Raw genomic sequence first — 14,567 nt, 5'->3', positions numbered from 1 at the left:
TTTATAAATTTTCTGTAAGACCTAGATGTCGTCACCTACAGAGCGAAATTGAAACTATTTATAATTGAAATTTTCTAAATTTTTAACTATGTCACTACTCTTAAATTACTTTTGGAAACTACTTTAACTAGAATTTTAAATGAAATGAGTACTTTTATGATAATATAATATTATTAATGAATAAAATTATATTAATAACAAAAATATTAATTTTTTATTTATATGCTATATGACAATATCGTAGAATATACCGTATCCATAATAATTAATTAATACATTAGAATATGTGAATGTTTCGTATACCTAAAAATAAAGATGGAGGCTGAAATGGGGTCGGGGCGTCGGCATAACATCTTAACACCGTAGCTATAAGCTTGCAAGGACTCGGTTCTTGTCATTGCAATTCAAAAAAATGTGTGTTAGGTGTGGTTTGATATTCTGCCGCGAGAGGGAGCTGTAACGCACCGAAGTGACACTAAATAATCAGTTTTCGAAATGAATTAACGAACGGCGCTAGAATTTGGATGGGTGCGTTTATCGGAAAGCAAACGACTTCGAACCACGAAAGCATTTCCAGACCTCGCTTTAAAGGGAGTGTACACACATCTCTGCTGGATCCACGAATTTCAGATAATTATTGATCTGCGAAGTGACGTATATTTGACGTCATACTATAAAAGATAAGCCCTTCAACTAAAGTTACAATAAAGGGAAGTTGAAAAACCAAAAGATCACTTTACGTTTCTGTCACCAGGTCACACGTAAGCTAGGGTATTGGCGCTAGTTACGTTGAAAATAAGTCTTATATCACGTTTTTTTCCTTTAAAAGGAGTGTCAAGTTGATTCATATTTAACATTTTTGACGTTAGGGGTGCAGTGGGTTTTTTAGAGTGAAAAGTCCAATAATTATGGTGGATCAACGAATTTAAAATTTCGACCACCAGGTTTAACAGACGTCAGGGGTGGCGCTAATTACGTTAACAACCAGTCGTAGTGCGTGTAAGCAGACGATTAGTCGTATTTCCGTTAAATTAAGGGAGTGTGAAGTAGGATATACAATGGTGCTATAGAGCGCTATTGATCGGTAGGAGATTTAAGGCTGGTTGTCACTAGGGTAAAAACGCCACGTAGGGTTCGTACACGACGTGGAAAACAAAAATGGACAGGGAAAATTAGGCGTTTTGTTCAGGGAAAACCTGTAAATGTCGGGGAATTTGAAAATGGTTCCAAATGGTCAGGGAATAGTCGGGGAATTTTAAAATGACACAAAACAAATCAGGTAAATACATTAAAGATGTATTAAAAATACATAATCAATAATTTTCAAGATTTTATATCAAACTATTCATTTATTCTACAAAAATGGAAAATTTGGCGTTTTGGTCAGGGAAAAGCTGGAAATGTCAGGGAATTTAATTCCTGAAACTTTGTACGAACCCTGCAACGACGTCTAATGTCGACGCAAAAGATACCCTTTAGGCCGAATGGAATGCTTTTTTGCTTTCGTTTCGTGAAACGGGAGTTGAAATGACCCCAGTAATAGGAATACTCCGGAAGTCAGTGAGCGCAAATTCCCTTTGCCTTATCTCGTGATAACTCACTTCCTGTACAGGCAAGACGACGTACAGGAAGTAAATCTTCACGAGATAGGAGGGAATGGAATCCACCTATTACCACCCTCTCTTTCGAAAAGACTGTCTACTCCCTTTAAAATATCGCAAATGGAAGGTGGCCTGTGGGAGGCGCGCGGGGGTGGGTCCGCATTTAGGCTATCTTATTAAAAAGCGAGGGACATTTTTTGAAAGGCATTATCGCTTGCTTTTTGGAACAGCAAATGACTGTTTTTTTATCAGTCCGCCGCCAATCTTTATCACTTTTTTACGACTTTTTGGAAGTTTGAAAGCGCCATCTGCCAGCGATAGTGGTACGTAAAAATTTGGTTGTGGAGGGGGGCGAAAAGGGTGCCTATTTTGGCGCCAAAGCCGCTTTGCTTGTTCCTCAAAAGTGATCTGTGTCACCGCGTGCAAATCCCATCATTTGGGAGACCGAATTGAATATCAAATGCGTTTTCTGAAACTACTAAAGTTGTTGGATTTAGCATTCAAAGAATTACCACACCTAGATAATATAATTTTTTTCATTATATCTCATAATTTAACTATAATTTCCTTTTGTTTTGTTAATTTTCTATAATTTCACTTTGTATTAAGTAATTGAAAAAATTATAAAAAATTTCCTTAATTTTCAATAAAATCTCTCGCATAAAAGTCCTACAACTTGAGTACAAATTTCATATTTTGCATTCAATATGTTTTTAATATTTCTCTGCTCACTATGCATTAATGAGCGTTCCTGAACTTCATCCGTTGCTCGGTAGATGTCGCTAGACTTTAGCCGTGTTTTAGCGGCGCTAATTTCAAACAGCTACAACGAGCGCGCAAATTGCGGACTGGGCATTCAAGCTCGCAATGAAAAATCAACGCGTTAATTTAGTTGGTAGTGCATTTTTGTGTTGGAAAATGCAGACTGGTATTCCATAAATTGACAAATATCATTCCATAAATTGACAAATATCATTCCATAAATTGACAAATATCATTCCATAAATTGACAAATATCATTCCATAAATTGACAAATATCATTCCATAAATTGACAAATATCATTCCATAAATTGACAAATATCATTCCATAAATTGACAAATATCATTCCATAAATTGACAAATATCATTCCATAAATTGGCAAATATCATTCCATAAATTGACAAATATCATTCTTTAGCTTGTGGCACTGGGTGAAAACTCGGAACAACTCCTTCCGCGTTAAGTTTGCAAGTTCTCTCCTCACTGGTTTATGGGGTTTTCCCCCGAGATCTTCGGTTTCCCCTTCCACAAAAGCTTGTTGAGGTTAACGATAATAGTTAGTGTAGGGAGCTGTTGGCTCGAACGCGTGACATGCAGGGCTTGCTACCACCCTCCTACGCATTGTAACCCGGCCACCTGAATTAATGGCTTCAAAAGTCGCATGATGACTTAGGCCTAAGGTGGTGCCTTGGGTATTAGACTAGCTGATTATTATTATTAACAAAATATATATATATATCATACTTTAAATTGACAAATGAAATCCCTATATTTTATAAGTAATTTAAATATTTGGTTGGGCTGCCTGTATTAATAATGATCTTACAGAAATTGACGATATTTAATTCTAATATTTTCTAAATTCTAGTATTAGATTTGGTTGTCTTTAAATGGTTTTTATTTATTTTGAAATTTTTTTTGCGTAGCCAAAAGTTGTTACTTTTAACGTTGTTGTTATTTATTATTTGATACGCGAGTAACCAAAAAGAATAGTTTTATAAGTTATTTATTTAACAATTAGATTTGGTATTTGATCGAATTATTTAGTGGAGCAAAATTTCTGGAATGTCTTCGTTAAAGGCGCGTTTTGACAGCGATATTTCAAAGCTTTTCGCGTCCAATTAGTCCCAAATAATCTCTTCGAAACTGCAGCTCCAAGATGCTACCACGTTACGAATGCTTGTCTAATTACCCGAATAAGATGCTATACTTGGTTGCAATCTTAGAAAGGGATATATTCTAGTACAATTTACGGAATTTGATCTAGTGAGCGCTATATTTAGTCTTTGTAGCGAAAAAGTAGTTTTCTCTCCAGAACGTCAGTTGGCAAACCTGAAACGTAGGTATAGATCATCCTTGGTTCAAAACTTTAAACGCGAAAGGCGGACAAGGCTTAAGGTTTTTGAAAGCGTATTGAGAAAATTATACGGAGATATCGCCTTCAGAATCACGATTATTGTTAATTAGTTTGTATATTTATGATAGCAAATAAATTTTAAAATTTATTACCTTAATAATGTAGAAATTACCAAGTTCAATCAAAACGATATTTAATGTGATTTCAATATTTAATTGATTAAAGTTATTAAAGCTACTAAATTTACGTGATTTCAAGTGATTTCACTGCTGAATTGTACACCTGAAGTCCCTCGGTATAAAAAAATCGAGAGGACTATATTTTCTGGCCACATATCGGCTTAACAAATCTGTATCCCTCCGAATACCTCTAGTTCGAAAACGAGACGGTTCACGATTTTGGGCGAGTTAGAGGCTTCACTTATTATAGGCTTCTGGTATTACTGCTGAAAAATATTTTATTTCAGAGCGATTTCTCTATTGCAGTGTGTGTATGATATCATGCTGCCATGATATATTTTTTTTTTTTAGAAGCTCGTCATGAGCGATTGTAACGGGTGGGACAATTCAGTCCGCTCGTCCATTTGATTAATCAGGTGCGAGATATGTGTTACGGCCACGCCAACGGGGGATATTTGGGGATAGGGTTGGGACACCCGTGGCGGAAGTATGACAACCACCCGTTGGGGGATTAGTGGTCGTCCTCACACGGCCATCCACAAACTTTGCTTCCCGGACGCCTGGGATTACAGGAGTGAGCCACTACTCCCGGCCTGCCATGATATTATTCTTCTCAGAATGGAAACGCCGTAAAATTCTGTTCGTAGCGCCATCTGGAAAATGAAAAAGTGGAATATTTTAACCCCGCTCTTATAATTTATTATTATAAAAATAATACCAATAAATAATAATAAATAAATTTATAGACCCTATTTTCAAGATTATACGAAAATGTAAGCACTAGAAGGCGCCAGTTAATTCCCCGAGTTTGAGAAGTATCTCTCCATGGTGCCAGCATTTCATTTTTTCATAGTTCTTAGTTACTTCTATGGGTTCTTGGTAACACGCGATTTAATACAATACTCGAAGTCACTGTTTTCTATAAGCACTACCAAAGGCAGGGAAATAGGGAAAATTACTGTGTTGAGATGATTTCTAGCGTTGCACCCAATCCCACTTCTGATCCTACAGCAATCACCTCCCCTAAACCAAATTTAAACAGCGCGGTACCCAAGTAAACTTAAACCATGCCTACTTAGCGAGAATAACTATTTTTGGTATTTTGTTTTAGAAAATGCCGTAAGTGGCGCAGTATTTAATATTTAAGTGGCGTATTACCTTTTCCCAAATGGAGATTACCCCTCGGTATTGTTTGAGAAATTATCTCAATAGGCGAAACGTTTGACTCGCGAGTGTTTCATTGTTCATATTTTAATTCGTTCTGTTTTAATTTTCAGGTGTGCATTAAAGAAGGGTATTTAATGAAACAAACAACATCTTTTCAGGTAATTATTTCTTAAATGTTTCGGAGGGTAATCGCTTATACGGGCTCGGAGGGTAATCGCTTATACGGGCTCGGAGGGTAATCGCTTAAACGGGCTCGGAGGGTAACCGCTAATACGGGCCGGAGGGTAATCGCTTATACGGGTTCGGAGGGTAATCGCTAGTGTTCGTACGGGGTCAAAATAAAGTCGGGGTCGGGGTGGGTCTAACCCCGCGAAAAACAATTCGGGGTCGGGGTCGGGGATGGAAAATTCTTTGTATTTATTAAGAATAGAAAAATTATAAAAATACCCCAATTTTACTGGTTAAGATTAGATAGTGTATCTTGTGTAAGCCAGCCTCTGAGCCTAGGGACTATTAGTAATAGTCTTAGTCGCTAGCTACGCCGCAAAATTTTCGTTTTGAAAACGAAAACATTTGAGAGAGTTGGCCGTTTTCGGTCTATCGAAATCTGGCAGCCTTTTCTGCCTTCCGGCCTGTATCTCCATACCGAAAATGGCCGACGATTACGCCACCAAAAATATTTTACAAAACTGATCGGCGGCATTTTTTACCGTTATTTTGATTTATCGACTAAGACTATATTGTAAAAATAGATAAGATAGGTAGATTTTAAAATAGAGGTCTATAGCTTAGGCATTGTAATTGTTTAAATAAGTTGTTTTATAAATTCACAAGCTATTTCCAAACGTTGTAACTCCACACTCCTTAGCTGAGACTGAGAGAGCCCGAAAGTCGAAACAACGGCAATCATGAAACTAAAACTTAAAAAAGCGACTCAAGTCGAAGGCAAGCGTCAAGCGAGAGCTACGTCAGCGGCATCAGCCGAAGATCATACGGATCATTCTATTTTCGCCCACGAAAAAAGGGCGAGAAGGAACCTATCTATTTTATATTTTTATTATTTTAGCGAGGTGCGTCGGCGCGAAATTTTAAAATTACACTACGAAAACATAACCCCGAAAAATGGAAAACCCCGACTTGGTTTGCGACAGTCGGGGTCGGGGTCGGGGTCGGGGTCGGGGTCCCCGTACGAACACTAGTAATCGCTTATACGGGTTCGGAGGGTAATCGCTTAAACTAGCTCGGAGGGTAATCGCTTAAACTAGCTCGGAGGGTAATCGCTTATACGGGCTCGGAGGGTAATCGCTTATACGGGCTCGGAGGGTAATCGCTTAAACTAGCTCGGAGGGTAATCGCTTAAACTAGCTCGGAGGGTAATCGCTTAAACTAGCTCGGAGGGTAATCGCTTATACGGGCTCGGAGGGTAATCGCTTATACGGGCTCGGAGGGTAATCGCTTATACGGGCTCGGAGGGTAATCGCTTATACGGGCTCGGAGGGTAATCGCTTATACGGGCTCGGAGGGTAATCGCTTATACGCGCTCGGAGGGTAATCGCTTATACGGGCTCGGAGGGTAATCGCTTATACGGGCTCGGAGGGTAATCGCTTATACGGGCTCGGAGGGTAATCGCTTATACGGGCTCGGAGGGTAATCGCTTATACGGGCTCGGAGGGTAATCGCTTATACGGGCTCGGAGGGTAATCGCTTATACGGGCTCGGAGGGTAATCGCTTATACGGGCTCGGAGGGTAATCGCTTATACGGGCTCGGAGGGTAATCGCTTATACGGGCTCGGAGGGTAATCGCTTATACGGGCTCGGAGGGTAATCGCTTATACGGGCTCGGAGGGTAATCGCTTATACGGGCTCGGAGGGTAATCGCTTATACGGGCTCGGAGGGTAATCGCTTATACGGGCTCGGAGGGTAATCGCTTACGTTAGACGTTATATTCATATTATTGAAAACCGTTTTTGTTGTTTGAACAGAGATGGAAAAGAAGATATTTTAAACTCAAGCCTCGGAAACTCTACTATGCAAAAGATAATAAGGTAAGTCATCTCTCTCTCTCTGTTATCTTGAAGGAAATGTCTTGCAGTAAAATTTGACAAAAGCTAAGCCTTATAAGACGCAATCTTTTGAAACACCACGATTGGTCACTTTAAGCAATATTGACGGGATACTTTGATGGGCAACGTGAAATTCCGTGTTCCTGGTGTGGTCGAAGTTTCTTGACCCATAATATCCTGGCCCGCGACTTTTAAAACCAAGTGCCTATTCCTAGAAGCAGGCCCGTCTTAAGACCTTTTGGGGCCCTGGGCTAAATTATTTCTTAAGACCTTTGCGATCCCCAACGGTCAGCCTTTGTATGTCCGTTGTCTAAGTTCAACTACACAAAAGTATAACATAGGCCTGCTGAAAATAAGATCTTTACTGACAGTGACTCGCTGTTAGGCCTTAGAAATTGTTGGTACCGTATGATACGCGATGTGGCGATGGGTCAAAATACTTCAGACGTAACTAAAAGATACATAATATTAAATGATCATAAATCATATTTAACCAACTAAACTTTTATCCCTAGCCGCCTAGCCGGGGCCCCAAAACTTCCTGGGGCCCTGGACTGTCAGTTGTAGATAATTTTATTCGGCGGGAACTAGTTTACTTTTAAAAGGGGTTTTCCGCGGAACTCGTCGGTTTCCCCTTTCCATAAAAACTAGTAGAGGTTTATGGTAATAGTGAGTGTAGGGAGCTGTTGGCTCGCGTGACACGAAGGGCCTGCCACCACCCTCCTACGCATTGTGACCCGGCCACCTGATTTAAAGGCGTTAAAAGTAGCTAAAGGACTTGGACCTAAGGTGGTGCCTTATGTATTTGCCTAACTGATTATTATAATTATTATTTTGATTAACACGGGGGTGATTAGGAACGACCCTGAAAGTCGTCTCAAATAAATACATTCTCGATTCAGCTCCAACCAATTTTGAAAGTTATTTTTTGGAAATTTGGATTGCTGAAAAATGGAATTCATGACCTTTGGAATTTACTTTGACGGGGAGTTGGGAAGATATCTCTGACGTCACAATACTCTTTTTTTAATATGGCCATTCCAAGTCCATCCCGGAAGTCGTAATGCATCATTTCGCTTTCAAGGCTGGTTTCCAATAAAAATGTTTGGCGCCACTGTACAGGGAAATTTTAAAAATTGAAGGGTCTTCCATAAAGTTTGCTTTGCAGTTTATATTTATTTTAAAGGGCGAATAAGGGCCAAACGCCAGGACGCTGAGCGTTGACGCCAAAATATGTGAGATGAAGAACGTATTTATATATACTTCGTGAGACCTAGGAGCAACAAACACAACACCCCACAGAAGGAGAACGCAACCCGTCAAAAGTCGTGGATTTTCTTGTGTAAATTTTTCATTGGTTAGACGCTTTAGCGCCTGCTGCCGTCGGAAGGGGAAAATTCGGAAATTGTCTCCCCCCCCGCCCGTAAAACGTTTAGCGTAAAGGCTCGTGACGCTCGTCCAATGAAATTCGTACACAACCCTTCGTTAGCGTGTTTAAAGGCTAGCTGCGTTCTACTTGTGTTTGTTGCTCCTAGGTGAGACTAACCGTTGAGTAGAGGCGTTTCAATACGTATTAAGATTTTAGTTTTAGGGAACCAATGAGTTGCCAGGCTGATTGTTGAGTGGAATAATGCTCGACACGCAGCTGGGTTGTGCGGGGTGCCTACAACCCCTATTTTTCATAGTTTTACCTATATTTTTTTTCTATATTTGTTTAATTAGTTTGGGTTTACCCTGTTTAATTGCTTTTGTCCCATTAGGTCGATTCTCATTCAACCGAATCCTATTCGACCGACTGTCCCATTCGACCGACATTTTGTTTGCTCACAAGTGAAAGCGTGAAACCTAACCTAAGTTAGGAATACGAGTTAATTTATATATTCAAAATATTTTTTATTATTATTATTTTCTCGCACAATGTCAGTTCGGGTATGGTTTTTTACTTCGATTTGGATAGGCAAAAATATTCTATAAACGTTTTCGAATAAATGGGATTCGACCCAATGGGATTGCAAAATTAGAATTCGATCAATTGGGAAAGTATATTTTTTGATTCGAACCATTGGGAATTCGACCAATAGGATTCTATCCAACGGGAATATACCGTTTAATTACGATATCAAAAGCTTAAAAATTAGATTGGGATGAACCCTTAAAATTATAAAATTACAAAATAAATCTTACACCAACAAATTAATCCCAAACAATTATTTTTGAAGTTAGCAATTAAATAAGTTAATTTGATTATGAAATTATTTTTTAATTTTAACTTAAACGGCTTAGAAACTGGTAATTAAATTAGCGAATATTATTATGAAATTTTAATTTTAATTTATACGGCTTAGAAACAAATTTCGGACTAGAATAGGACTCGGAAGGGTTTTTCAAGACTAGGGCCGTGCAGAGAAATTTCGGGCCCATTGATGTTGGGCCCTCTAAGAAGCGTGCTTTTGGGCCCTTTTCCTCCGTAGCCCTGCCCTGTTCAGAACTCGAACGAAAACAATTTCCAAGGAATGGGGACCGAGAAACCTCTCCAAAGAATCCTTTTTAGGCCTAATACCATTTTTTTGTTCCGTCTTCGCGTTTCTTTCCGTAGTGAAACGCAGGCCTTGTATATCCGGGAAGTGGAAACCAGGCGCATTCATTATGCATTCCTTCAGCCATTCAAAGTCCTCCGCGTTAATGTCCCGACATAAAAGTGGCGTCCGCCGAAAGGGTCGTAAATAAGTCGCTAAATTCTTTTAACTGTGGACGTATTTTACGCCCGTAAAGGGAGCTTCTCCTTTGACTACCAAATAGGATCGCACCCCCCTCCCCCCCTCCTTGGTGTGTTTTTATTTGACAATGCGCTTCCGCGCCAAATTCGAAGATTTGCTGGCTTTTTCCCGTTTCCTTTCACGGTAATTAAAAAAAGGAAGCATTGCTATTTGCGTTTCCTCGTCTCGCCTTCCGAATACTAAATGGCCATCGTCCATTCGCCTAGGAGCGAGTTGGACGTTGTTACCAAGGGCTCTTAGCGTCACTCAACCGGAGTCTCTAGCTAGCCGCTGTGGCTCTTAGCTGCCAGGTACCAATAAATCTTTCAAGGAACTCCTCTCCTGACGGAAATATTTTCGGCAAAGAGTTTACGTTTAAAAATACTCTAGACCGTTTGAGTAGACCAACCAAGTCCTTAGATGCTCAATTATGATTATTTGTGATGACATTTACGAAGGGAGGTTTTTAGCCCGACTAGAGGTCGGCGTTTGAATAAGAAATTATACAATTATTTATATTTATCCATAACCGAGAATTATTCAGAAATATTCGAGAAAATGATTAATTTTGCATGTTAAATCGTTGTTTAATCGTATAATTTATTCGTATAAAACAAATAATACTAATTTTAATGATTAATTAAAATTTTTGTGGTTAATTTATTTGTTCCGCCGACCTCTAAGCCCGACTGTGCTACGCAACGGCGCGCTTATTAGAATCAGCTAGGCAGCCTGTAGCGCTTGAGTATGGGAGTTAATATATCACGTCGTAAGCTATGCCAATTAGAGATAGCTGCCGTTTGTCTAATCTTGAATATCCGACTCCACGCTACAAGTTTAAATTTAAGTTCAAGTTCAAGTTCAATTTTATTGTTTATAATTTTTTCCGTGTGACTATTTTAGTGTTGAAAGGGCCAAGTCATCAGTGATTTATACAACTACAATAAGCTGTGGGTTTCGGCAGGCTTTCACTATTGGGCCCCGCGATAATATAATTATTAAAGTAAATATAAAATGGTGTCTAGGGGTGTCAAATAATAAAGGAGTAAGAAGTTTGCCATGAAATATTTACTTCAAAGATAACTGTTAATTATTTAAACGATCCAATGAAATAAAATCCTATTCTATGATGCACCAATTTCCCTCTCATCTAACTTAAAAACTAAAACTACGCAATATTAAACAATAACCATACGATAACTATAACTTCAAACTATTAACAATTTGTGAACGAACCAGGGTTTCAATATGCTCCTATAATTTCCTATTTTCTCGAAATTTTCTAGTTTTTCTATAGCTATGTCCAGAAATTCCTATAACTTTAAAAATAATGTATTAGAAAACAGCCTTAACGTTTGGGAAAAATTTGCCTTCTAAATAGAGCTTAGCTCTGGCTTCGGTCCGGTGTTCCCGAAAACATCAAAGGTTGGGCTCCCAGAGTTCCTATAAATTCCTATAATTTCAATATACTCCTATAATTTCCTATTTTTTTTTAAATTGTTCGTATAAATTCCTATTTTTAGCTAAAATACTTCTATAAATTCCTATTTTTAGCTAAAACGCTTCTATAAATTCCTATTTTTAGCTAAAATGCTCCTATAAATTCCTATTTTTAGCTAAAATGCTTCTATAAATTCCTATTTTTAGCTAAAATGCTCCTATAAATTCCTATTTTTAGCTCAAATGCTTCTATAAATTCCTATTTTTAGCTAAAACGCTTCTATAAATTCCTATTTTTAGCTAAAACGCTTCTATAAATTCCTATTTTTAGCTAAAACGCTTCTATAAATTCCTATTTTTAGCTAAAACGCTTCTATAAATTCCTATTTTTAGCTAAAACGCTTCTATAAATTCCTATTTTTAGCTAAAATGCTTCTATAAATTCCTATTTTTAGCTAAAATGCTTCTATAAATTCCTATTTTTAGCTAAAATGCTTCTATAAATTCCTATATTTAGCTAAAACGCTTCTATAAATTCCTATTTTTAGCTAAAACGCTTCTATAAATTCCTATTTTTAGCTAAAACGCTTCTATAAATTCCTATTTTTAGCTAAAACGCTTCTATAAATTCCTATTTTTAGCTAAAATGCTTCTATAAATTCCTATTTTTAGCTAAAATGCTTCTATAAATTCTTATTTTTAGCTTCTATAAATTCCTATTTTTACCTAAAATGCTCCTATAAATTAATATTTTTAGCAAAAATGTTTCTAAAAATTCCTATATTTTCTATAAAATTTCCTATAATTCCTATAATTTAAAAAAAAAATTCCTGGGAGCCCTGTGGTTTATCGCTGGTGTTGATGGTAAAAGGTCCTAAACAGACAATGTCGTCGTCAGCAACTTTTAATAATTTCGCGACCCTTCTTGTTTTTTTTAAAACAAACCCATACAATCACTTCGCAACGTATAACAATTCTTGGCAACCCCCAGTCGATAATTGGAAGTCAAAATGGGGAAAATTATGAAATAGACCATTCTATAAAATATTACTTATCTGGTTATTTACTTTTGTGTTTAGAGAGGCAGAAGGTTTGGCTCAATTTTTCATGAACCAGGAAAGCTCAAATATAGAATTCTCTGGCAAATCTGCCAGCTTAGTTGTCTGGATAAATAGTGGATTTTTGATCAAAATCCTACTCATTTAACGGTTATAGTTTTATACAAACCATAAGAAATAGTTAGTTAACTATATCACATTAATTTTATAAATAGTTCAGTTACGGACTTAATTAATATATTTTGAAATAAACTTTTTTCACGTAGGCTACTTTAACTGTATTTTGAAAGTCGACTTCATGGGTGACGCTTCAGAAAATACCAGTCAAATAGGAATGAGCAAAAGAAAGTTTTTTAAACCAAACAATAAATGAATGTGTCAGTCCTAATGAAGTTGCGCTATGTTGTCTATGTGAAAGTGTTTGGCCTGTTTAGCTAGGAATTTATAGAAAGGTTTATTAAAGAAAGCGTGGCAAATGACCGAACGGGAATCGAGGCATCTGGCCAGTTATACGCCAAGCACCCGATTAAATTGAAATGAAATGAATAAATTTTGAATATGTCCTGAGCTGATTCTATTAAATACCCAAGGCACCACCCTAGGCGCTTTAACTATTACCGTTAACTAGTGTTGTAAGTCGGAAAATGACAGAGGCCTTTTTTCCGGAAAATTTTCCATGATTAGTCTTATATTGTTTGCAAATTTAAATAAGCGGCTTTTTCGCCTCTTTTTTTCGAATCTGAAAGTAAAATTAAACATCTAGAATAGTTTAAACTGATTAACAATGTAACGCTATTAATGTTTTGTAGTGTGTTTACTGATATTAGACATTTTATATCGATAAAAAGTTTAAAACACTAAAAATCCTAGAAAAGTAATTTCAGTTTCAATTTCTTATTTTTGTGATTTGCGGAAAATTATTTCGAAATTTTTCCGCATTTCATTTTTCCGGAAAATTAATAACAAGGGAAACCCCTTTAACCAGTGAGGAGAAAACTCCGAAACTGTTGTCAAAAGTGTTAACCACTCCGCCACCCCAACTTAACACGCACGACCGAGCGTGCGTCAAGCGCCGTTTATTAAATAGAAGCGGGAGAGCCTCCTAGTGCTGTGTGGCGCCATCTACAGCAAAGCCGGAGTATAAATCTTTTACTTTACACCTTTTCTGGAATACTTTCTGATTTATGACATTGAAAATTTTATTTATTTAAAACAATGTCATACGACTGTTGGCGCCATCTGTTACGAAGTCGGATACTTCCAAATCCGCTTCTAATGGCGTTACCCCTGTGAAAGGTTCTTCTCCAAATATATGAGATTTAGCTGTTTAATACCTGTCACACAAGTTTCGTTTCATATGGCTGGGCGATTAAATGTCCAAAATATAATTTGACTTAAGGTAACTGCTACGCACTCAGGGCTGTTCTCAAATTTTGTCACGCAAAAATCTACTTTCTAGACATCCCCGAGGGTGACCACAGTTCCTATATTTCGTATTTTTTTCATTGATTTAATATCCTTCCATTTTATCCCATATTATTTTAAATTTCCAATAATATCCTATATTTGAACTCAAAAGTCTGAAGAAATTGAAATAGTGGATATTTTACCCTTAGAAGTCTTTAAAACGTCCTAGTTTTTAAAGATGCTTATTTCCAACACTGTTTGTCGATAGTTTTCGACTATTTCTATTGGTTACCAACTTTTTTTCAAGGTTTAAACAATTTTGACAACTATTTTCTCTTGTTGTATAATTAATTTTATCCTTTTTTCTCTCACAATTTTCTTCCTATATTTCACTGATAAATTTCCTATAATTCCTTTAAAAGATTTTAAAATATTCTGTGGTCACAAAAATTAACAAATACGCAATTTCCCACAATTAAAATATCACCATAAGCTTTAAAATTACTAAATATCTTTCAATACTAAGCCTACTTATTTATTTATTGTTTTACCTCGAGAAAACTAACCATATTTTCGATATTTCTGAAAATCTAGAAATATATAAGAAATATCGGCAGTATTTAAGAAATATCGGCAGTATTTAAGAAATATCGGCAGTATTTAAGAAATATCGGCAGTATTTAAGAAATATCGGCAGTATTTAAGAAATATCGGCAGTATTTAAGAGATATCGGCAGTATTTAAGAAATATCGGCAGTATTTAAGAAATATCG

The 14,567-nt window shown here is 37.1% G+C and overlaps 1 protein-coding gene across 3 annotated transcripts in view; it reads left to right on the top strand.

Moving 5' to 3' along the window:
* The window catches only part of LOC149954457 (diacylglycerol kinase delta), a 147,449-nt gene that overhangs the window by 66,035 nt on the left and 66,847 nt on the right, over window positions 1-14,567 (top strand). For all 3 annotated transcript variants that reach the window (XM_090169073.1, XM_090169072.1, XM_090169074.1), the window contains exons 2-3: window positions 5,178-5,225; window positions 7,053-7,115. In XM_090169073.1, coding sequence (XP_090025199.1) covers window positions 5,178-5,225; window positions 7,053-7,115 — 111 coding nt within the window. The remainder of the gene's footprint in view (window positions 1-5,177; window positions 5,226-7,052; window positions 7,116-14,567) is intronic.

Source organism: Leiobunum rupestre, chromosome 3 (genome assembly GCF_980474605.1).
Source record: "Leiobunum rupestre chromosome 3, qqLeiRupe1.1.hap1, whole genome shotgun sequence".
NCBI lineage: Eukaryota > Metazoa > Arthropoda > Arachnida > Opiliones > Sclerosomatidae > Leiobunum > Leiobunum rupestre.
Note: the sequence above shows the minus strand (reverse complement) of the source record. Positions and strands in the feature narration are given on the sequence as shown.